The sequence below is a fragment of the Dasypus novemcinctus genome, chromosome 18, assembly GCF_030445035.2.
Source record: "Dasypus novemcinctus isolate mDasNov1 chromosome 18, mDasNov1.1.hap2, whole genome shotgun sequence".
Classification (NCBI taxonomy): Eukaryota; Metazoa; Chordata; class Mammalia; order Cingulata; family Dasypodidae; genus Dasypus; species Dasypus novemcinctus.
In genome coordinates, this window is record NC_080690.1 from 20702139 (window position 1) to 20727746 (window position 25608).

The 25608-nt window shown below is 39.3% G+C and overlaps 1 protein-coding gene across 1 annotated transcript; it reads left to right on the plus strand.

Moving 5' to 3' along the window:
• Positions 1 to 979: 979 nt before the first annotated feature.
• Positions 980 to 23823, plus strand: TERF2 (telomeric repeat binding factor 2). The gene is made up of 10 exons (XM_004485132.4): positions 980 to 1373; positions 1481 to 1576; positions 2322 to 2452; positions 12308 to 12394; positions 13409 to 13555; positions 14513 to 14619; positions 15901 to 16287; positions 20610 to 20695; positions 22186 to 22226; positions 22670 to 23823. The coding sequence occupies exons 1-10, from the start codon at positions 995 to 997 to the stop codon at positions 22826 to 22828; spliced, it is 1620 nt and encodes a 539-aa protein (XP_004485189.1). The 5' UTR covers positions 980 to 994; the 3' UTR covers positions 22829 to 23823.
• The last annotated feature ends 1785 nt before the right edge of the window (positions 23824 to 25608 follow it).

Consider the following 25608-nt stretch of genomic DNA (forward strand, 5'->3'; position numbering starts at 1 on the left):
TAAATTATTATTTTTCTAATTGTTCTCCAACAAAATATTATTTTTGTAATAAAAAAATTAAGTGTCTTATATGTTTGGGGGTTCTGGGGTGCTGGCCATAGTCTATTTATTTCTTAACCTCGAGTGCAGTAACATTGGCCTTCTTTTTTTAACTTTTAAGCAAATTTTTTTTATTGAAGTATATAATTCATACATAAACAATGTATAGTGAAAGTTGTGAAGTGAAAGTTGTGAACTTACAAAACAAACGTGGGTAACGTCACAGAGGAGTCCCACCACCAACACCATGTGCTGCTGTGAAACATTTGTTACAAATTATGAAAGAATATCGTCAAAATGTTACTACTGGGGTGTGGGGGCTATATGGGGACCTCTTACATTTTTAAAAATGTAACACTTAAAAAACAATAAAGAGAAAAAAAGAGAAAAAAATGTTAATACTAACTATAGTCCATATCTTACATTTGGTATATTTTTCCCCAAAACCACCCTATTACTTTTCAAAAAACATATTTTTATTACAGATGTTGTGAATTTACAAAACAATCCTGCACATTTGTAGAATTCCCGTACAACACCCCTTCACCAACACATCACACCGTGGGGAACATTTGTTACAGATCATGCGGTAATATCATCAGACTACTACTTACTTCCCTTCGTTTTATAATTACGTTAAAATGTAAATTTGTTTAAGTTTTTCTCCATGTGTTACTCACAATTTCAAAAGTGTTAAATAAGCAGCGCATATTTGTGTCTCAATATCTTATACATAGTACCGCGCATCTAGCACAGTGCCCTGTAACTTTGGGGCAAAAGTTGGCACTTAACGGCCAGCACAGGTTGATTTTCCGGCCTGGGTGGTACGGACTCCAAATCCCAGGAGCCATTGCGGCCAACACACAGGGAACTACGGGGTCTGAGAGGAGGCCCGGGGCACTAGGGTCTTTTCCCTCCCAGAAGCCCGCGGGCGGCTCGGAACGCTGTCGGTATCATGGCTGCTGGAGCCGGGACGATGGGCCCTGCTTCCGGCCCGGGCGTCGTACGTGACCCCGCGGCGTCACAGCCGAGGAAGCTGTCGGGCCGGGAGGGCGGGGAAGGCGCGCGGCGGTCGGGCGCGATGGCGGGAGGAGGCGGGAGCAGCGAAGGCAACGGGCGGGCGGCGGGCCGGCGGTCATCCCGTAGCGGCGGTCGGGCCCGGCGGGGGCGCCAAGAGCCCGGGCTGGGGGGCGCCGCGGAGCGAGGCGCGGGGGAGTCGCGGTTGGAGGAGGCGGTCAACCGCTGGGTGCTCAAGTTCTACTTCCACGAGGCGCTGCGGGCCTTTCGGGGTAGCCGGTACGGGGACTTCAGACAGATCCGGGACATCATGCAGGGTGAGGGCCTAGCCGCGGGATGGGAGCTGGGGCGCTGGGGAGGGGGACCCGCGGGAACCGGGTGTCGGGGTTGGGGGTCACCGAGCCAACGATGTCTTCTTTCCCAGCTTTGCTTGTTAGGCCTCTGGGGAAGGAGCATACCGTGTCCCGGCTGTTGCGTGTTATGCAGTGTCTATCGCGCATTGAAGAAGGGGAAAATTTAGGTATGACTATTTTCTGTGTTCTTCTCTGGGCTTACTTACGTAGGATTATTTTGTTTTCAAACTTATATACGGAACCGAAGGATACCGCGTTAAGGCGTCCGACCTACCACGACTCGATCTCAGTGGTTCTTTTAGTTCTAGGATGGGTCTGTTCTACGGCTCTAGTTTTTCTCTAGTTAGATTCTTCTGAGTTCTTTTCCCTCTCTCCCTCTTATTTTTAAAATTTATTTTTAAATTTTTTTCTCTCACCTGTTTCTTGCTTATGTCAACTGTGCTGCTATCTAAGGTGAATTATGTTAAGGTAGACACTTTCTTCATGGTAGACTTTGCCAGTAAGTGAACGCATTTTATTTCTGAATTGAACTTAACAGCTGTTTAGCAAACCATCATCAGTTTATGGCCACTTGTACCTGAGGAGGATGTGTGTATCCTTAAGTTCGAGAGGCAAATGCATATATTAAAACATAATTTTTAAACCTTTATTGAAAAGCATTAAAATGTGGTCGCTTTAAATTCATTGGTTTGAATTCAGATCCTTCTTTTCTCATTCTCCAACAGTTGAAGGCCATTGTTTGTAAGCCTATAGCCAGTATTAAGCAAATTAAATGCAAACCTTAAGGTATTTTTATGTTTCTTTTAAATATATATATGTATACACACACTTATATATACATATATATGTGGCATAACTTTTTCACCCCTTAGAAAATAGCTTAAAGTGAAAAAACTGTGTTCTTTGTCCTAGACTGTTCCTTTGATATGGAAGCTGAGCTTACACCACTGGAATCAGCTATCAATGTGCTGGAAATGATTAAAACGGAATTTACACTGACAGAGGCAGTGATCGAATCCAGTAGAAAACTGGTCAAGGAGGCTGTAAGGCTCTGTTTTAATTTTGTTTTTTCTTTTTTCTTTTAACAAAAATTGGAGGTCTTTGAAGATACAGGTGCTTAATCTTTTCTGTGTGGGGTAGAGGAAAAGCAGGAGGCAAGAAGGAAAGCATGCCAGCATGTGTGTGCACACACATACCAGTGTGAATCTCTTTAGGCATCCCCTTTCCGTGCTTGAAAAGCACCATTAATGGCAGGGGCTCAGCTTTTGTGATTTTAACGGTCTTTCATGTGGCTCTCCTGGGAGGAGCCAGAGTACATGGGAAGTAGGTTGGCATTGAAGAGTCTTAAATTTTTGAGGTTTTTGTACTATTCAGGAACACTGTTGAAAGGCTAGAAGTAATTGGCTTAGACTTTGGTCATCCTTGTTTATAATAAACCAAGGAGTATAGCTGGGGCCTTGGGAAATGTGGGAATGATTTAGTGTTATTGTTTCATGCAATTGCCTACAGAAAGAGAGGCTTAAGGAATATACCCTTTGAGCAGAAGATTAGAATCAGACGAGCCGGGAAAATCAGCTGGCTAGAAAAATATAGTAATGGTAGAAGGCTGGTACATACAGTGTTCTTGAAACCAAGGAGCAAAAACTAGTAGAGTTGGAGTCTAGGAATTTAGGACTATTACTGTGTCATAGCTCAGGTAGCTTCAAGTAGTAGAATTTATTTTTATCTAAAATATAGATGTAGCTATGGGAACCAGTCAGAAAAAGATTTTTCTTCTCTAATAACCCTACTGGGAATGGGGAAGCAGATGTGGGAGGTGGGGACTGAAGAAAAATAGCTCAGCATTGCCTTGGACACTGGTAAGAAAAGAAGCCCCCGCCCCCCCACCCCCACCCCCCACTCCAAAAAAAAGGTGGGATCCTGGAGACGGGGGTTCCTTTGATATGGGTAGGGAGATAAACCTGGCTTAGCAAGGAAGACCATAATAAGGCTAATTCAATACTGTGTTAAAACTACTTATTTATACTTTATCTGTTAAATACACTGCTTATGCATGGAGATTTTCTTTTTCTAGGGTGAATTTTTCAATTTTATGCTTATACTGTCCTTTAATGAACAAGGATATTGTTGGGAGAAGCCTGTGATAGAAATGAAGAGGGAAGGGCTGTGAGCCCAGGAGTGTAGTCTTGGAGGAGAAAACCTATTCAATTGTCTGAGTAGTGGCTGACAAGTCTTTGTATGTAAGAATGGGTACCAGCCAAGGGCTTGTTGCTGACAGTTCAGTGAAATTTCTGGGGGGAAACACTCAGGCCTAACTGCTATATGAAGGAGGGCAAGATGTGAAGCCATCAGATGAGAAGCCGTTCAAGAATGGAAGGAGACAGCTTATTATTAAGGAAAGTGCTTTCCTAACCCTCTTATAGACAGCAACCATTTTTATGTGGCTGGTGCATCTTCTTTGATTTTGTATACCACCTACAAAGCCCGGTTCTGAGAGAAAAGGTGGAAGGAAGGAGCTGTGTATGGGCTCTTATTTGCCTCTGGTTTGCCATATTGTTAGCAGTCCAGATTACTTGGTATTGTGGTTTTGAGGATAGTGTGTGAGGGATACTAGACTCTAATCCTGCCTGTGTATCCACCTGAGTTTGTGAAGGCTCTCAGCAGTGAGACCTTATCATAAACTGATATGCTTATCTTTTAATTTCTGTGATTGCAGAAATCCTGGTATCTTTTGGGGACTATTCCTAGGTAGGTTTAGAGGAACTCTGTATGTTAAGCCCAAGGTACCATGATCTTGGATGGTTCTATGGGCCAGGCCAGAGGAGAATTACATCCTCCCTTGAAGCAGGGCCGCCTGGAGCTTTCTTCATGAGTGCTCCAAAGCCAGAACTTAGTGTTATAGAAAGGCCTGGACAAGACCTTTGACTGTATGCAGAGTACCAGTAACCCTGTTAAGAATGACTGGAATGTGAGGTATAGATATTTAAGGATATTGGGTAGGAACTACTTTTGGTCTTGCAAAAAATGCTTAGGTAATTTGGTTCATAGCTCCTTTTTAAAACTTCATCCAATTCTAAAGAGGAATAATTCCAAGAATAGATTTTTAATATAGTTAAGTCAGGTTTGTGTTGGGGAAAAATACTAGAAAACTCTTATTTTTATTAGCAAAGGAGAGAAATCTATGCCTATTTTCAGAACAACTAAGGATCTTTTGAATGGGAAGAAATGGTACCATTTCAGAGTAGTTCATGCAACTCCTGTTAAGTAGCTAATTCAGGACTGCAGCTCCTTCAGAACACAAGAGTCATTTGCCATTTCGCCACTCTTCTGGAAGGGTGTTTGTGGGCCTTCATCTTTGACCTGCATATTTATTTTTATTTTATTATTATTTACTATTTAAGCTTATAAATCTCTTGTTGGGGGGCTTAATTAGGAATATCTATTAATACAACCTAAATTTCCTTAAAATAGTTGATCATTTCCTCATACTGACTCATTTCTACTTTTTCATTCTCCACCAGGTACCTGATCTCTTTGTTATACTAGCTATATGTTATTGATTGCTGTGTAACAAATTACCCTAAAACTTAGCATCTTAAAACAATAAACTATCTCTCAGTTTCCAAGGGTCAGGAATCTGGTAGTGATTTAGTTAAGTGGTTCTGGCTCAGAGTTTCTCATGAGGTTACAATCAGGCTTTTCGGCTGGGGCCGCAGTCACCTCAAGATTAACTTGGGTCTGAAGGAGTTTCTTCCACACTCATCGGCATGATTGTTAGTAGGGCTCAATTCCTTGCAGGCTGCTGGCCAGAGACTTCAGTTCCTTGTCTCTCCATTGGACTGCTCACAGCATGGCAGCTTGTTTTACTGAGAATAAGTGATCCAAGAGAGAGCAAGAACGAAAGCCCAAGACTCATGCCCCAGTCTTTTTATAACCCAGTCTCAGAAGTGACATACATCCCTTCTGCCAAATGCTATTGGTCACACAGACCAGACCAATCCTGGTAGGGTGTGGAAGAGGGCCATGCATGTAGGAGGTGAAATCTTAAGAGACTGGCTGGGGGCCATCTTAGCGATTGGCTGCCACAGTTACCTTGGTCTCCTAGTGATTAAATGATACTTTATCATTTGTCTTTTCCATTTATTTTTAAAAATTTCTCACTTAGAGTCATAGAATCTGTTAATAGTCATCTTTAGGGAAAATAAGATGGGATTTCTAGGCTCGGGGAGGCTTTATAATGCATTTAAGCTTCGTCAAGTGTCACAACAGTTTAAAAATATATATTAAAATTTTTAAACGTACATCAAATAAGATATTTGTTTAGCCATAATTCTCACCGTATATTTGGGGATCTCTGGAGGTCTCCTGAACCCTTTCAGAGAAGGACCTTGAGGTCAAAACTATTTCCATAACAATACCAAAATGTCACTTTTTCACTATTGACATTTGTGCTGATGGTACAAGAGCAAAGCTAGGTAAAATTGCTGGCACCGCAGCACAATCCAGGCAGCGGCAATTGTACTACAAGTCATTGTATTCTTCATTGTGACATAAAAATATCATTTTCACTTAAGAATGTCTTTGATGAAACAGTAAAAGTTATTAAATCTAGACTCTGGAATAAATATCTTTTTAGGATTTTATGTGACAACATAAGAAGTATGCATAAAGCACTTTAACTGCATACCAGATATGATGGTTGTTTTGAGGAAAAGCCCTTGTGGTTTTCCCGAACTAGCTACTTTTTTAGTAGAACACCATTTTTACTTGAAAGAACAACTAACTTCAGACTTGGGTGTTTGGCAGACATTTTCCTGAAAATGAACGAAGAGAACGTGAAGAAAAACAGTTGATAGTGTTTGCTGCCAGTGATAAAATCAAGCTTTTGAATGGAAATTAGAATTTTAGGAAATTTATATTCATGAGCTTGATAGCTTTCAATACTTAGACTTTCTTGATGAAATTGGTGGTGATATTAACAAATGTGATTTTAAGAATATTTTTAATGAATGTCTCTGGAGTGTACAATATTTTCCAGATGATCATTGCATGATGTTATAAAAACACACATGGGTAAAAGATCTATTTAATGTGCAAGACAGATTCATGGATTTTAATGTAATGGAGTATGAAAAGTTCACCTAAAGTTTCATCTAGAATCAAAGAATAATATTCACAAATTTTTGAAAAGGCTATTAAAAATACCCCTCCAGGGGAGTAGATCTAGGTCAAGTGGTTGAGTATCTGCTTCCCATGTATGAGGTCCCAGGTTTGATTCCCAGTACCTCCTTAAAAAAAAAAATGAACAAAGCCAACTCTCATCAGAGACCAGATGTAGCTCAGTGGTTGAGCACCTGCTTCCCATGTACAAGGTCCTGGGATCAATCCCTGGTACCTCCTAAAAACAAAACAAAACAAAAAACAAAACACCTCCCTTTTCCACCTTCATATCTATTTGAGGTTGGATTGTTTTTTTTAAAAATACTTCCACCAAAACAGTGTATGAATGTGGAAACAGATGTGAGAATCTAGCTTATCATATGTAAAACAGTGCTACCCTTTCATTAAACTTTTGTCTTAGAAAGTTATGTTTCATAAAAATGTTATTTATGTTAACATATGACTTTATTTTTACTAATTAATATTTTAAAATTTATTGGTTTTTTATTTTGAATACAGTGCATATCCACAGATATAATCCACATAAACTAAAACAAAAGCTCTTTTGAGATCCTTATTAACTGTTAAGAGTAAAAAGGAATCTTGAGACTAAAAGGTTTGAAAACTGATGCTGAAAGCTGTTAATTATACTGAGACTACATTAGGTTTTTTTCCTAACTAAAAAGAGGTTCCTCAGATTTCTTTGGAGAACGAGGAAGAACAGCCTGTGTGCCATGTTCTTGAGGAAGCAGTTATTTGTTGTTTTTTTGCTATGCAGCATTCTCCCCTGTACTTTTGGTAACAGCAGCACCTTGAGTTTCTTTAGTGGCCTTACCACACTTTGTGGACTTATATCAGGGGACCGTGCCCCCATCTGGTATATCAGACAAGTTTTTTCAAGTCTGCTTCTTCAGGTGTTTCCCTCACACCACCCCCAGTTCTGTAAGTTTTGGTTTTCTCTTTTTAATATGTTTTTTCTGACATTTCTCTCCAACATAATCCCTTCTCTCTTTGTATTTAAAATCTGTGCTTGGAATTCTCTCTTTGTATAATAAGTTAGAGACCATTGCTGTTGCTTATACCTCAAGAACCTTAACAGATACATAAGAAAGAAATTATACTTATTTGAAAGCAACCAAGTTAAAAGGAAAATGGTTCATCTCTTTAAAAACAAAGATTTCTCAGGAAATTATTGTATCATTTTAAAAGTTAAGTTCATAGCACAAACTTTAGAGGCAGAATTTTTTTTTCCTTAGGAGGTACCAGGGATTGAACCTTGGAATCTCATTCATGGGAAGCAGGCACTCAACCACTGAGCTACACCCACTCCCCTGTGGGCAGACTTTTAATTAAGAATTTTGAAAGCACTCAGGTTTCTTTTCTAGTTTGCAAGTTAAATATAGTAAGACCTGCATTCCACTTCTGGAGGAAATGGAGTATGCATACTCTCCCCTGGCTCTCCCACTTAAATGCAACTATAAATTCTGGACAGAATGCATGGAGCAGCTATCTGAAGACTCAGAAATGTAACTGGTAGTAGGTGGATGGAAAAGGAGACCAGAATTTGAAATTCTAACAAACAAGTGATGAATCTACCATTTTTTCCTGATATTGCCTGGCCTGGACTCAAAAGCAGCATGAAACCTAAAATTGCTTGCTGGGTGTGAGCAGAAATACTCCAACAGAAGCCTTCTTTAGCCCGAGGAGCAGGAAGGGGATCTTCTAAGTGTTAGGTTGGAAGAAATGTCAGTTTTTTTCTCTCTTTTTTTCTTTTGTCTCCTGCCTCAGCCCCTAGGCAATACTGCCCTGGCAGTAGTGGTGGCCCAGTTATGACAGTGCCAGCTGGGTGAGCCCCAAAACAAGAAGGAGAACTCTTTCTGTCTCACCAGAGGAGCTGTGATCCCCAGAACTTTTGGCCAGTCCCTTTTGGTTTTTTCCTCTGTCCTGCTGCTGAACCCTGGGTGCAGATGCAGTTGTTTGAAATGTGTGACAGAGTGGGGAAAATAAAGCCTAGGAATGCAAGGCTGGTTCAGTGTTTAAAAATCAGTCTAGGAAGCGGACTTGGCCCAGTGGATAGGGCGTCCATCTACACACGGGAGGTCCGCAGTTCAAACCCCAGGCCTCCTTGACTGGTGTGGAGCTGGCCCACGCGCAGTGCTGATAAGCGCAAGGAGTGCTGTGCCACACAGGGGTGTCCCTGCGTAGGGGAGCCCTACACGCAAGGAGTGCGCCCTGTAAGGAGAGCCGCCCAGTGCGAAAGAAAGTTCAGCCTGCCCAGGAATGGTGCCGCACACACAGAGAGCTGACAAAACAAGATGACACAACAAAAAGAAACACAGATTCCCGTGCCGCTGACAACAACAGAAGCGGACAAAGAAGAATACGCAGCAAAATGGACATAGAGAACAGACAACTGGGGCGGGGAGGGGGGGGTAAATTTTAAAAAAATAATAAATCTTTAAAAAAAAAATCATTCTAATCCACCCTGATAGTCTAAAGAAGAAAAACCCTATGATCACATCAATTGATATATCAAGTAAAGCAGAAAAAGCACTTGGCAGAATTCAGTATTAGTTAATGATAAAAACACTCAGCAATCCAGCAATAGAAGGGAACTTTCTCAGCCTGATAAAAGACATCTACAAAAAGTCTTACAATTAACATCATACATAATGGAAAAGAATACTTTGTCCCTAAGATAGGAAATAAAGCAAGAGCATCCATTCTTACCACTTCTATTCAGCCTCATAGTGGAAGGCCTTGTTAGTGCAATAAGGCAAGAAAAATAAATAAAAGACACACAGAAAGGAAGGAATTTTTTTTCCTATTTGCAGATGGCATGCGTATGTATAGAAAATAAGTTTAGCAGAGTTTCAGCATACAAGACACAAAATTCAATGTATTTCCATATACTAGCAATGAAAAATTGGGAATGAAATGAAAACAATGCCATTTACAATAGTTCCAAAAAGAAAAGAAAAATACTTAAGTATTAGTTTAGCAAAACATGCTGGATTGGTGTGTGGAAAAATCAAACTGCTGATGAGAAGAAATCAAGACCTAATAAATGCAGAAACATATTCATGGATTTAAGATTTAAAATAGTTAAGGTATCAGTTCTCTCCAATTTATCTACAGATTTAATGCAATCACAATCTCAGCAGGATTTTCTGTAGATACAGACTAGCTGATTATAAAATTTATAAGGAAAGGCAAATGAACTAAAATAACAATTTTGAAAAAGTTGGAAGATTCACACTACCCAATTCTAAGAAATTATATAAAGCTACAGTAGTCATGACAGTGTGGTATTGACAAAGGGGTAGACAAATAGATTAAAGGAACAGAAGAGAGTCCAGAAATAGACCCATGCAAATTTAAAATTGATTTCTGACTAAAATGCAAAGGCAATTCAATGGAAAAAGGCATTCAGTGGAAAAAGGATATATTTTCAACAAATGGTATTTAAGCAATTGGACATCGAGATGAAAAAAGGAACCCTATTTAAACTAAAACTTTTAGAAAAAGGAAAATCTTCATGACTGGGAGGTAGGCAAGAAGTTCTTAACATGTGACACCAAAAGCATGATTCATAAAAGAATTTTAATGAATTTGATTCATCAGATCCTTGCTCTGATAAAGACTTAAGAGAATGAAAAGACAAAATGCAGACTGGGAGAAAATATTTGCCAATCATATATCTGAAAAATGCCTTGTATCCAAAATAAATAAAGAGCTCAAAAAAAACCAAACAACCCTATAAAATGCTATTAGAAATTGGCAAAAGACTCACCAAAGAGAACATATGGGTAGCAAGCACATGAAAGATGCTCAGCATCATTTAGCCATTAGAGAAATACAAAGTAAAACCATAATGAGTACCACTATACACTTAATAGAATGGTTAAACCTTAAAAAATAACTGTCTTGAGTGCTGGTATACATTAGCAACTGGAGTTCATACTCTGCTGCCAGGAAAGCAAAATGGTAAAGCCATTCTAGAAAACAGGTGAGCTGTTTCTTATAAAGTAAAACAAACTTTTCCTACATCCCCACTCCTGGTATTTACCTTAGAGAAATGAAAAGTTATATGTTCACACCAAAACCTGCATACATGAATGTTGTAGCCGCTGTACTCATAATCACCCACAATTGGAAACCACTCAAACATCCTTCAGTGGGTAAATGGAAACAAACTGTAGTACATAGATACAATGAATACTACTCAGCAATAAAAAAGAATGAACTATTGATACTGCAGCAACATGGGCGGATCTCAAAGACATGCTAGTGATAGCCATTTCAAAGGCTACATCCTTTAAAAAATAGAAGCTACATACTCTGATTCCCTTTATAAGATGGTCTTGAGAAGACCAATCAATAATGGGAAAAGATGGGTGGTTGCCAGGGTTTAGGGATAGGGAAAGTGAGGGTAACACTAGAGAGGCTTGTGGATTGATTGAGAAGTTTTATATCATTGTGGTTATAGGAGTCTATATGTATTAAAATTCAGGACTGTACAACAACAAAAAATCTTAATTTTATTGCAAGTAAGTTAAAAATTATATGACCTACAATTTATAAAAATTTAAGAATTTTATGATTATAAAAAGTAAACCTTTGTATTCAAGAAAGTATAAATATAGTCTTTTTCTGTTGAAAATATATAATTGAATATGATTATCTGATTAAAATGAATGAAAAGACTTTGTACCTTTTTTGGACAACAAAAACTTATAGTTATGCCTGCTTATTGAAGAGCATTTCACACGAGTTTTCTTTTGTGCTGTATAGCTGTGCTCAGTGTGTTGAGGACAGAATCACCAAGATGCTCTTTCTCCTTAAACATTCTTCCTTCTGAAGACTGAAAATACCTATAAATGAGTTTTCCGTTTCTTTGTGTATGTGTGTGTGTGTGGTCTTTCAAAAACAAATCTTATGTCTTTATCTCTCTATCTCTCTCTTTGAGACAGGATTTAAGATAGATACTGTAACCTATTAGATACTTGAAATGCTCCCAATTTTAATTGGCTGTTTCAATTCTTAAAAATGTGCATGAATGTCTTTAAAATTTCTTCTTTATTTTCAGAAGGACTTTTCTTTTTCTCTGGCTGATAAGACCATCTCATTCTACTTGGAACTTTGTCCTCTTTATTTGCTGCTGGATTTGTTAGTCTCAGTAATTCCTGCACATTTTAACTAAATTTGCCAGTTGGGTTTACTGTGGTGAGAGGCTGTGTGGGTTCCCTAATAGAACCGACCTCAGATCTTCCCTGAAAGGAACAGGCAGAACTCTTTGGTCAGCAAATCACATTTTTTTTTTTTCAGAATACTTCATAAAAAATTTTATCAAAGCTTTTGCTTCAAAAAGAACAGAGCCAATCATGATCTTACAGGGACCTTGAATGACTCTGGCCCATTTTGCCTTTCCTTAGGAGGTCCTATTCAAATTGGGTAATTGGTGTATAATCCAGGAGATCAGATTTTGCTGTATCAGCCATTTTAAAAAATCCAATGTAATGTTGAAAAGCTACCGTCCTATGGACTAAAAGTTTACCTCTGTCTAGGATGACAGATAATTGAACAATAATTGTTACTTTTAAGGACAGGAATTTGGCTTAATATGAAAGTGTTCTTGGGTATGTAAGATTCAGTTTTACCTTTATTTTGATACTTGATATCCTGATTACATGTCATTGTTACGACAGTTAAAAAAAATGTTTTCCCCCTTTTTTTAGGCTGTCATTATTTGTATCAAAAACAAAGAATTCGAAAAGGCTTCAAAAATTTTGAAAAAGCATATGTCCAAAGACCCCACAACTCAGGTAAATTTGATATATTTTTGCTTCCAGGGCTTAAATCCATCCCATTGCTTTCTCTGGGAAAATAGGGGAACAGTTCTTTGTTAGGAATATTACCTATACCTTTAGCATGTTGTCTTTCATATCTAAAGATGACTTACTATTAGATTGACTTTTCATCATTTTTCATCAGACAAGTTAAATAAATCATTTACTTGCCCTAATCTTACCAAGTTCATGGCAGATTTATATTTAGAGCCATCAGTACCATGTATTAAGCTAAGAAGTTTTGTAACACTTCTAATGTTGTTTATATAAATGCTGATCCTGGAGCTGCAAGGAGAATCTGCCTTGGTGAGGACTTAACACTCAGTTGTGTAGGGTTGAAAATGTGGTATCTTGCTTTACTTTTTTTCCTTCTAAAATTTAAATTACATTTTTTGAAAAGGTAATATATGTACAAAGGGCCTAGTGAAATTTCTCATGTCTGACCCTCAGCCATTTAGTTCCCCTCCTCAGAGAGAAAAGTGTTATTTTTTCTTTTATATGTTCAAAGATATTCTATGTACATGCAAGCAAACACATGTGCATTTGTGTATCTGTGTATTCAGACACGTTTCCTGTTCAACACACGTGATGGGATGTTCTACATATTTTTATGAACACTTTTTAAATCACTCCTTTTACCTACTAATATATGTTGGTGATCATTCCGTATGTTAGCACATAAGAAGCTTTTTCCTCTTTTTTAGGAGGTGCCAGGGATTGAACCCAGGACTTCCATACATGGGAAGCAGGCGCTCAACCACTGAGCTACATCTGCTCTCCTTTTTTAGAAAATAAGTACATAGTAACACATACTGGCTGAACTATAATTTATTGACCAGTCCTTTGTGTTGAACTTCTCTTCTTCTTTGTGTACCAGTGATTTTCATCGGCAGCATTATGAAAGTTCCGATAGAGTTCCTTCTTAAGTCATCATCGATTTTTTTATTGAGTTCTCCTTTCTCATGGTATAAATATTGGTCCTTTGTGTAGAAGCTGAGAAACGATCTCCTGAACATTATCCGTGAAAAGAACTTGGCCCACCCTGTTATCCAGAACTTTTCTTATGAGACCTTCCAGCAGAAGATGCTGCGCTTTCTGGAGAGCCACCTGGATGACACAGAGCCCTACCTCCTCACAGTGAGTCTTAGCCTTTCCTCTTCCTATTACTGTGATGTGACCTTGAGGATGTGCAGGAATTTAGAACAGGGTCTGCTTATTTCAGAAGTGAGAATAGAGAATGTGTGAAAAAGACTTTGGATTACATTCACTGTCTTCCTTAATAAAAGGCCTTAAGTGTGCAGAAGCAGGGATCCTGGCAGAGGCAAGTAGAACACACCTGATCTCCTTGCTCCCATTTTTATCTCCTTTAACTGTGATTCATCTGTTGTGCATAAAGAGAACATTTCACTTCAGAGAAGATGAAACTTGAGCTAAGCTTTTGGAGGAAGAATAGTTTGGTAGATGCGGCCTAATGGAGTTGTTACTAGGAAGCAGGCATGACCTTGGATAAAAGTTATAACTAGAAGTAGAATAAGGTCAGAAGAGGACAAATGATGAAGACATTCTTTAGTTGGATCAAAGAGATATGCACAGAACAGAAGCACTGAGGCTGGGGACAGCATGTGGAAGAATTAGAATCCAGGCTGTCCTGTATGGTAGACCATGATAAAAGAACACTGAGAGGTGTTTTGTGTTTTGTTTTGTTTTGGTGCTGGTAGTTTTTTTTAACCAGGATTTTGAGAATGTTAAAAATATTCTGTCTTAAAACATTAGATCTCCCAGGTCTTTATTAGGATTGTGTCAGTGATTTAGCAGTAATTTGGCAAATGTCAAATTACTGGAAAAGCAAGTACCTTGGAATCTTTGGGGATCAAGTGTCAGGATACTCGAGTCTAGTCTGAAATTCCTTCCTTTGAATTCCAGGTAACTGGAAAATCTTTGTAAGGTCTCTCCCTTTTTACATCCTCCAGTTTATGCCTAGATTGGATTTATAAGTGAACTTGTTTGCATATTGAGTGTGTTCATGGTGAAAGAAGCAGAGAATTAATGACATTCTGTGGCTTCCTCTTCCTGATGACATTCTTCCTTTCCAAGATGGCCAAAAAGGCTTTGAAATCTGAGTCTGCTGCCTCAAGTACAGTGAAGGAAGATAAACAGCCAGTACTAGAACCTGTGGAAAAGCCACTCAGAGAACCTGCAAGGTGAGAGGGATGCCCTCTTGTGATCTTTGGTGAAACATTGGGGCAATCAGTTGGAAGCAAAGTAGTCTTCCTAAAGTAGGACCAGTTGCTCTTGGCGACTTGTACATGGCACTGTGGGAGATAACATGGCATACTCTGGGAAAATAAAAATACTGAAGACAGGATGTCTAGAACCCCTGACAAGTTCCTGACTAGCTATTCCTCAGAGGTCCTATTTCTTGCCCATATCTATTTAGTACTTCTTTGTGAATACCTACTCTCTTACTGCTATCAGGAAGCATTGTTCAGAGCTGTAAATTGGATTCTCAAGACCAGTGCTAAAGCAGGGGACACAAGTTTAGATGCTTTGTGGGGTGGGGTAGCTGGCAGGAAATGAAGGGAGGGAAGTGTGTCTAGGATAAGACAATTCTGAGTGTGGAACTGTGAATCAGGGATCATATGCTTTTTCATCTTCATGTGATTGTTGTTACGGGGGAATGTCCAAGAATGCCCTAGAGTTCGATTGTTCAAGTTTTTGTGTGATATTTCCCAGATTTTTAATGTTGGCAGTTAATCCCAACTTTTTTTTAAAAAAGGTTAGGCCAATAAAACTCATCTGCCAGTTAGGTTTGGAATACAAGCTGCCTATTTCCCTTCTAGTGACTTTTCCTTAAAGCATATTCATTATTCCAAATGATAGATGAAGTCTGTTTTTAAAAGGCAGTTTTCTCATTGTCCAGAGACAGTATGGCATGCTTCTTTTTCTGAGAATTCTTAAGCTCCCATTCATAAGAATATTATAGGAGAAAGGGGCAGAGTGGAGACAAGCCTTTAACTTCTCTTACCTGAGGGATGGATTGGGACGGCTGGAAGAAGAGTCTAGAGTTCAAGGTGATATTGCTGGATTATCAGTTGTTTGCCCAGGTAGACTTGTAAGTAAGCATTATTCAGAGTTACATAATAGAAAACATTACTTTGGTCCATACAAACTAAAAGGGTTAGATTAGCACATAGGTTAAACATGCCAATAGAGGGAGTATAGTTCCTTTAAGGTTTTCTTATTTGGAATTAAACTCTATAATTTAATATATTCATCATATTTAAAACCTTATTTACACCTGTTAATAAATGGAGGCTTTCATAAATAAATGTGTTAAGTCAGCCTCTGTTTCACTTTCTTTTCATAGAGAATCCTTAACTTGAGAAGTTCCCTATCTAAGTTGAAGCATCACTTTGAAAAAGCTGTGGCTATTTGGATGAACATCAGCACTCATGAAACTGATCTCTATGTTTTATTTTTAGGCATCTACAGAATACTACAACCACGATTGGAATTATGACCCTGAAAGCAGCTTTCAAGGCTCTGTCTGGTGCACAGGATTCTGAGGCAGTTTTCTCAAAACTGGACCAGAAGGATTTCGTATTTCCTAATCAGGCTTTCCTACCATCACCAGCCCTCAAAAACAAGAGACTGAGAAAAGATGAAAACGAAAGTTCAGCCCCTGGTGAGGGTGGCTCTGAACTGCAGCTCAAAAACAAGCGCATGACAATAAGCAGATTGGTTTTGGAGGAGGATAGCCAGAGTACCAAGCCAACTGTGGGCCTCAATTCTTCTCAGGAGGTTATTCCGGCATCACCTTCCAGGCCCACCGTTCTCAACCAACCCCTCCTTGGGGAGAAGAATTCCAAGTATGAAGACCCTCTTTGTAGCAGTTTTGGGGCTGGTTGGTGGTCCTGGTTGGGCCTAGTATTGCTTCCATGAATGAAGTAACCATCAGCTAAGTTATTCACCATCAAGGCTTGCCCAGACTGCTAGAATGTGACTCAGGAGTGGGAAGTGACAATATAGCCATCCCTACCAATTCTGAAGCCCCAAACTTGGGCTTCTAGGCATTGTACTAGGGCATATGTGGGAATGGAAGGGTTTCAGAGTCTCTTACTCATTGCTGGCTTCATTTTTAGCAAACTTCTGAGTGCTTGTCTACTAAATATTAGTCTTTGTTAAAAGAAATTTGTTTGAATTGGGCTGTTATACTTTGGTCCTTAAGTGAGATGGATGAATATTTATAGCTTTGCACTTCTATGAGCATTTGAGACTTGGCAAATTCAGAGATTTACTAATCTCACACATTCTACTAGGTTCTGTGGGACAGTAGTTAGAATGATTAAATTTTGCTCCCCATGACATGACTCAAACCTCGCTTTCAAGTTTTGCTATTCTCTGTGCCCTATTGTGGGTCCTTCCTCATTGGTTCGCTTACTCTCTCTGGAACCTGCTGTGTTGGTTTCTACTCCTGTACTTTTGCTCCTCTCAGTGCCCACAGTTGGACTATCATCCCTTCATCATTGCTTGTCAAAATCCCATTTGTCCTTCAAAGGGAAGAGAAGCTGAAGTTGTTTTTTTTTCTCCAAGCCAACCACTTTCACATGGTCCTTACTCTGAGATGATATATTAGCCTCATTTTATAGATGAGGAAGACTCTGAGGAAGACTCAGAAAAGTTAATAATTTGCCTGAAGTCACACAGCTGACTGTGGGATTTTAATCCAAGTCAGTTTGACACAAAGCCCATGTCCAGTACACGACATACGCCAAGCTGCTGCTCTTAATACTTCCTTCTCCGTGAATACTTCCTGGTCACCTCTGCTGTAAGTGACCCGTTCTCCTGAGCTCCCACAGTCATTGCCATCTGTACCATTTTTCTTTATGGTAGCTGTGCAGAGACCCTGGAAGGACTGTGGTGTCTACTAAGTAATTTATACTCGGGCACAAATTTGTACTCTCTGCACCTGCATTTGGAAGTGAGTAATTTGCTGGCAAGTGGGCAGAGCTGATGGGTAAGCAGGTGCAGCTCAACACTCTTTTATTGTTTTCATTTGAAACATCTCATTCAGTCCTCACAGCAATTCTGTGAATTGTAGGTATTGTTCCCACTAACAGATGAGGAAACTCAAGGGAGAGTGCATGATTATGGTGGTCTTTGTAAATGTGAGGATTTGTGAATGTCTCAGACATAGTTACCTTTTGCATATGTCAAGGGTATGTTATGAAGTGTGATGGGTACTCTAAAGCAGAGATTGCTAAAATATGACCTGGGCCAGATTCACCTGCTGCCTGATTTTATAAATAAAATTTTATTGGAACACAGCCACATCCATTCATTTACATATTGTCTATGGCTGCTTTCCTGCTATTATACAAAAGCTAGGTGAGAGGCAGGTTCGGTTGTTGTGACAGACAGTATGGCCTACAAAGCTGAAAATACTATCTAGCCCTTTATAGCAAAAGCTAGTGACCCTGTGAGGTACCCTGGGAGCTCAGTAAGAAGACCTGAGCCTGCTTGGCAAAGCTGTTAGTGGAGACACCTTGCAGAGGAGCAGATGTTGAGCTTATCTTGAAGGATAAGAGGAGGTCATCAAGTATATTGGGGAGCTGGGGATTCTAGGCAGTGGTACCTGTTTACGTAGAGGCACGAGGAAGCCTCGTATGCTCAGAATACTTTCATACTGTCTGTATGGCAGGAGAATCAGTGCACAGAAGAGAAATGAAAGGATAAAGTCTGGATGGGCAGACAGGCCAAATCGAGTCTCTTTTTTCTTTCTGCTAGGCAGAGGTTCTCAAACAGTTACTTGTGGAATATTTAAAAATTACATATTCCTAGGTTCCTGACTACTGATTTAGAAAGTGGGGGTGGGGAATCCTTTGGAATCTGCTTTTCTAAATAGGCCTCAGATAATTTTAATGCAACTGATTTGAAGACCTGATTAGACATCACTGAGAGCTCTTGACATCTGCTTCACACTGTAGGAATGGAGTTAGGGTGGATGAAGAATACTGTCAGATGAGGAGTACAGGCCTGGGAGAAACCAGGAGGGGAAGGCAGGATAAGGATATGTTACCTGGAGGGCAGGAGCCATGATTTAGACTTATATATCCTCCATAGCATCTTGCATAGAGCAAGTGCTTAACAGACATTTATTAACCAAATCAAACAATTCTTGTTCTTGGAGTTTAAGGGATTATACCCAACACTTCTGTGAAAGGCCAGAGGGTTAATATTTTAGGCTTTGTGGGCCAAATTAGGTCTCTCTCACTTCTTCTTCTTCTTTTTAACAGTGCTTTAAGAATGTAAAACTACTTTTAGTTCCAGAACTGGACAAAAACAAGCAGCCAAAAGCTGTAGTTTGCTAACCAGTGCTAGATCACTGCCAAGTTCTGAGTTGACCAATGAGGAATGTGAGGGCCAGGTAGTGACCTGACTTGCTCAGACTCACACAGTCATCTAATAGTGTAGAACCTAGACCTCATCCCCATACAGAACCTGAGAAATTAGGCACTCAACACAACACCATCATCTGAAAGCATAAAATAAGTACCAAAATATCTGTGCATTTAATCAGTGCTGGGAGTTCAGAGGAGGGAAAGGTACTAAAGTGATCAGGGAAGACTGCAGGAAGAGAGGGCAGTTATGAGAAAATGATGGGCTAGCGAACACAGAAGTTAGAATCAGTTTTATCCTAGCACTGAGCTAAGGTCAATAGGAAAACTGTAACCCAGTCTGACTTTTATTTCTAAATCATTAACAAGGCTAATAGCCTGAGAAAGAAGAACCCTCATAATATTTTTTTCCCACTGTCTGAAGAAATTCTTCTTAGAAATAACATTTTGGTGCAGAGGCAGGTGTAGAGTGTGTTTCACATGTATGAGGTCCTAGGTTTAATCCCTGGTACCTCCTTAAAAAAAACATTTTGGGGATATGATTCAATTTATAAACATAAATAATCCACCATTTGTCTCAGCTACTTGATTAGGTACTTTCATAGAAAACTCACGGAATTTAAGGGAAAGTTTCTTAGAAAATAATACTATAGTTTTTATTTAATTTGGGTTTTGGATTATTTGGCAGCTTTGGGGTTTTTGGCTACACCAAAGTACTTAGTTTTACATTCACTGGAAGGGTTCTTGTTTGCTTATTACTCTGATCTTTTACAGCTCTTTGATAGTCCCAATAATAGTTTAGCTAATATTTCTCCAGCTCATGTTAGGATGTGTGCTATTGTGTTGGGTATTTGGGGTATACAAATGAAGAGGTGGTCCCTGCCTTTGAGGGGCTTGTAGTTAAAGGTATGTTTTAAATGGCTGTTGAATAAGTACTGTGTCACAGGGGCAGAGGAGTTGGACTGGGGCTTTTTGTGTGTGTTGAAGAAGAAAGGTAGTTAGGGAAGGTTTCATTGAGAATGATGGCCTTGAAATATAGGTAGGATTTCACTTGGCAGGTAAGGGAATCCCAAGCAGAGGGAACAGTATATAGAGAGGCAAGAAAGTGCAGTATTTATTGGAGGAATATAGAGAAAAGCAGGGTGGCCCTGTTGTTTGTGTGGCTATGGGTGTGGTGAGGGAGTTGAGGGGGGGGCGGCCCTTAGTGGTGGGAAATTGACCCAGGCCAAACTAGATGGTCTTGATTCCCCATATAGGCATTTAGGCTTCCTTTCTTAGGCAGTGAAATGCCATCATGGAATGGAGAAGAGATGTAGCTGTTGTAGTACTTTGAAGAGGAGGAAGCTAGTGGCAGAGACTCCATTTAAGAGCCTAGCTTAATAATGGAGAAAGAGGGACCATGGGCTTGAACTAGGGGAATGGGAAGAGAAAGGAGATCAGTGTGGAGATAGAATAGGGCATGTCCGTGAAGAAGATGGAAGAGTTAGTAGCTTCACAGTTTCTAGGCTAGAAGAATGCTGAGATTTTTAAAAGAATCAAAAAAACAAATCCCATGAAATAGATTTTGAGGGGGCAGTGATGCATTCAGTGTTGAGTATGAGGGATATTCAGGTGGAAATATCCAGCCAGCTAAGGAAAAAAGGTAGATGTGGGAGTTGTGTGTGGGTGAATCTCAAAAAAGTGCTCACTTAGAAGACAGGAACATAGGGCAGCAAGTGAATCAAAGACATACTGTGGGGCCAACCCAGAATGGATTTGTTTTAAACCTCGTTCTCTCGTTGATCTCCCCTCAGAGTACCCAAAGGCAAATGGAACAACTCTAATGGGGTTGAAGAAAAAGAGACTTGGGTGGAAGAGGATGAACTGTTTCAAGTTCATGGTAAGCTAGGAGATTCTCCTTGGCCTCCCCTTAACCCCTGCTGAAGGATGGATGCATGTTAACGCCACATACAATGTTCTAGAACCTGTTTCTCCAAACTAGAAAAAGCTTGATAAGTTCCTGACCTCATTTTGATTCATAAGCAAAGCAGCACTTCATGTTTAAAGCAAATTCCTATTTTAGTAAATGCTGTGGTATTTAATTTTGGTTGATGTTATTCTTAATATGCTTTAATTAGAACAGTAGAAAATATTATTCCCTGTAATTCTTGTTAAGTAAAAGATCTCTTACCAGTTTGTATATAGAAACGCTTTTTCCTAAGAACAGGAACTTCACTTTTTCATAATTCTAAACTTCATAGCATTTGTGTGTTAAAATCTCTCCCACCACATATTTTGCATTTGAATGGAAAATAGCCAGATGCTAAGCTTCAATTTTGGGGTTCTTCTGTAGATTTTTTAACATAGACAACAGTGCTCTGTTGCTGATCCCCCAAGTTTTGTCCCTGAAAATTATCTTCACTGGCACAAAAATAGTTGGCAAGATCAAGATCAGACAAAAATAGGAAGTACAGAAAAAAAATAGCATTATTTAAAAACAACAGGGTATAAAAATTCTAGCAGATATCCCCATCCAATGCAGTAAAGATTGGTCAGCTTTAGAAACCTGCTTCCACTGTATATGAAAAACTTCATAATTTAAAAATAAGTAAGCTGCTCCTGTAAGTGAGTGTTCCTTTTCTTCAGCCACCGTCCTCCATTGCTTAGGAAACATTGTTGGGACAGTGACGACTGCTGGGGCACTCTGACAAGTTTCATGTTCATATACATTTGCCTTTTGCAGCTTTTTAATCAGCCCTTGTTGGCTTGAAATTGCATGACTTTTATACTTGTGTACCTTTCTGTAGCCCTCTGGCCTTTTCAGAAATTATCTTGATGCATGTGTTTTGAGGCTTTCTCAAAGAGGAGGGTAGATCTTAAGCAGATCTCACATGGTCTGTGAGAATGCAGAGCAGTAATTGTTACCCCATTCTTCTGTTTAGGAAAGAGAACCAATTCATTCCTAGGTAAAGAGATTTGCAATTTCTGATATAAAACAATAAAACCATGTTACCTGAAAGCAGTGGTTAGCAAGGTGTTATTATGCAGAAATTATTTTTATGTTTATATTGTTTTTTAAATACCACAATCCCCTTGTAATTTTATAGAAAGTGATGTTGGTTTTTCTAAAGAGTCTGAGATCCATCATCAACAGTATTTAGTGCCTGTTTGTAAAGCACTTGCTTTGTTCAAATTCCCATGGGATAAAATGACTGGTGTCTTGCAAATAAAGAGAAAAAACATAAACTACCATTTAGTGGTGACCTTTTACTTCTGTACAGTTGTGAAATTTGAATTAAATTTTCCCTTTGGGGGCACTATGTCTTCTTTTTGTGGTTTGTGTAGAGAAAGATGAACTCTGAAATTAGCCTCTTTTTTAATGTTTTCTAGCACCAGATGAAGACACTGCGACCAGTGTGACAAGAAAGCAGGTAATTTTAAATTGTCTTTCCTGATAACTGGTTGTGTGGGTAGAACAGAGATAAGTTCTACATCCCATAGGCATAGATTACCCAGGCATCTCGTGGAAATCTATTTGAGATTTCTAGATAAAATGAAATAAGTTAAAGTAATAGTTATTTTTTGAAAGAAACATCTAGGCAGCAGAAGCTTGCCACACTTTCTGAACCATTAACAACATACACGTTTTAAGTTTTGAACAGCGATGTGATTATTAGTTAAGGATGAAATGTCAGGACATCAAAAATCATTAAATGCCAAATCCACAGTATTAACTTATTATCTATGTCATGTTTGAAAACGCTGCTTTTGGGTTCAGATTATTCTCTATGATTTTTCTCTCTTCCGCATATTGGAGAAAACATAAATGAGTGCCCAGATAAGTTGTGATTAGTCTTCTCATTTTCTTTTGCAGAAGTGGACTGTAGAAGAAAGTGAGTGGGTCAAGGCTGGAGTAGAGAAGTACGGGGAAGGAAACTGGGCTGCCATTTCTAAAAATTACCCATTTGTTAACCGAACAGCTGTGATGATTAAGGATCGCTGGCGGACCATGAAGAGACTTGGCATCAACTGAAATGGCTTTCATTTCCACAGAATGAACAGGAGCATGGTTCCTAATAATAGCCCCTGATAGTGTGCTGTTTATTTCAGAAGCTGAGCTGGGATGAGAATTCTGGGCAATCTCCTCCTAGGTGGGGGAGGTCCCAATTCCACTTCAGTGCTGTTGGAGATGAAGCCAAGCCAAGCCCACCCCCACGTCCTATGCAGACGTGTCAGGCACACAGCTTATATAGTGCCAGGATATCATTAATGTTTCTCTTCTTTAGTGATTTGCTTGAATTTAAAGCCCTGGTAATCAGTAGAACCTTCTCCTAGGAAATGGTGGAGTTTGTTAGGAGCCATATATGACTTCATGACCTGTTAAAACCAGCAACGTGAGCATTATTCAGAGTGAACTTGTTCCAGGTAAAGTTTTGGCCTTCTGAAACAAATGCAAGGAACTTCATCTGAGCCCAGATTGATGACAGACCAGTCCTTGTGGAATCAGAGTCTCTTAGCCAGTTGTGACATCCATATGTAGACCTGACTGCCTTGGCATTTGCTCTTAATATTTGCTGGGCACACTTCCTGTGTGGTTGAACCACTGTGTTTTTTGGTAAAATGGTGATAATAGATAAGCTTAGCCTCCCACTCCCTTATTCCCCCCAAATCCTCCCTTTTCAATTCCCTTCAGTTCCTTTCCTTATGATGGACTTTTAAAGCTTTAAAAAAAAAAAACAAAAACAAAAAGCCCTGACTGAATATAAATGCCTAATTCCATTCTTCGTGAAATGGTTGCTACTGCCTGATTCCCTAATTGTGCTGTGTTAGTGTCTTGCACTGGAATTCAACATTCCCTTCTCCTTTTGTACTGTGTTGTGCTTGCCGTCAATCTTGGACACCCCTGAAGACTGTCTTTTTAGCAAAAAATTTCAGTAAAGTGTTTTCTGTAATCTTTTTTTAAAATATGAGAACTAATTCTTGTCCATAACTTGTAGCATTCTTCATTAAAGTCTTGCTTCTCTCGAATCTAAGTAGCTGTTTAATTGCAGCACAGCACCTGTTACCAGATGGGATAGCAAACTGTTGAACAAACTGCTGAACTATGTTGATCAAGAAGCTGTTGTCAAACTGTATTGGATGTTGTAATCCTTGGAAGCCATGTCAAACATGATGTGAACTTCTTAATTTGTACATGTCCTTATATAGATTTTCACATGATGAAAGAATTTGCCCCTTTTTACTTTGGAGCAGGGATTCTTAACCAGGGGTTGGTGAACTTGAACTGAAATTCAAAAAAACATTATTCTTGTGGGGACGTGTTGGTGTGGGTGTGTTATATTCATTAAATAATACAAGTATAGTGTGGACTTAGTAAGGGGTCCATGGCACAAAAAAGGTTAAGAACTCCTGCTTTGGAGAGTAAAAGGTAAGGTTTAAGGAAATGCTAGTTTTAAAAATTCATCCTGTAGTTACAAGTTGGAAACATCACACACCTTTATTACCAACTATGTGTTTTGGAGTTTTTCTATCAACCATCCCCAAATTAAATCACACTGACGTGAGAACTTGATCTCCTCTTGATCCAGTAACTTTCCAGTTGTAGACAGTTGTGGTCTCCCTTGAAACTGGATTAGATGAAATGGCAGGACGTAAAAAATCATTAAATGCCAAATCCACAGTGTTAACTTATTATCTCTGTCAACTTTCACATCATTAGGTGGTGTTCTCTAGGTTGAAGGGCAAGACTGTAATGCATTTAGGGAAGAAACTCCTAATCAGTGCTTTCAAACTTGAGGTATGCAGAGGTCCGTTAACATTTATTTTCACATAACTAAGGTGTTACAGTGCTACTGAAATGTGTACAAACATAAAACTACACTTACAGCTTTTACAATCGATAAAACAATGTGAACTGATGATTGTTTTGCTGAACCTACAATGTTTATGACAGAGTGTTAGGACTCTGGGGTAGGGTGTGCCTGTGCTTCTACTATAAAGTGAGAGATGGCTCTAGTCTCACCCACCATTGCTTAACAAGACTGCAGAATCATTGTGCCTCAAGTGCAGTGGTGTATTTGGCCCTAGCCAGAAATGAACTCCACACTTAGGAGGTCTGTTAAGATTTTGACTGAAATAAAAACATTCAGGCATCCCCAGAACTCAGGCACTAAGTTTGAGAAACACTGTCCTTGTGGTTAAGAGCATGAGCTGCTAAATGAGGGCCCCAGTTCTGCAGCAGTGGTTGTGAGACCATCTGTAAGTCACTTGAATCTCTGAAGGTCAGTTTTCTCATCTAGATGTAACAGTAACCTCCCTGTAAGATGCAGGCAAATCTAGTGCAGTGCTGTGCTTGCCATAAAGTGAGTGTTAAATGAACTGTTTCACTCCCTATGGGTACTGAAGAAATCATGGGTAAAAGACAAAGATGGAGGCTTTGAACAATGTTATAATCTTAAGTGGAAGGGTCTGATCACTGACTGTTTCTTGCTGCTCTCTCCCTTCACTTAAGTCTGCACATATTTCAGTGTTGCACTTTGCTATCTAAGCTGTAGCATTGGGTAGAAGTCTACTGAGATAGGAATTGCCCCATATGCCTTACAGAAGCACTAAGTGTCACTCGGCAATTTGACATAAATGAAAGAAAAAATCTCCCCAGCCAACTTTTGCCAGTATATTAGGTTGTTCTAAATAATCTTTCCCAAGAAGCAAGAACAGAAAAATGACAGCCAAAAAGAAGTGTGGATCTCTCTATTCTGAGGTGGTAGCTTCTATCTAGTACCCACAATTAGGTCTGGTAAGCCACTAGGTTTT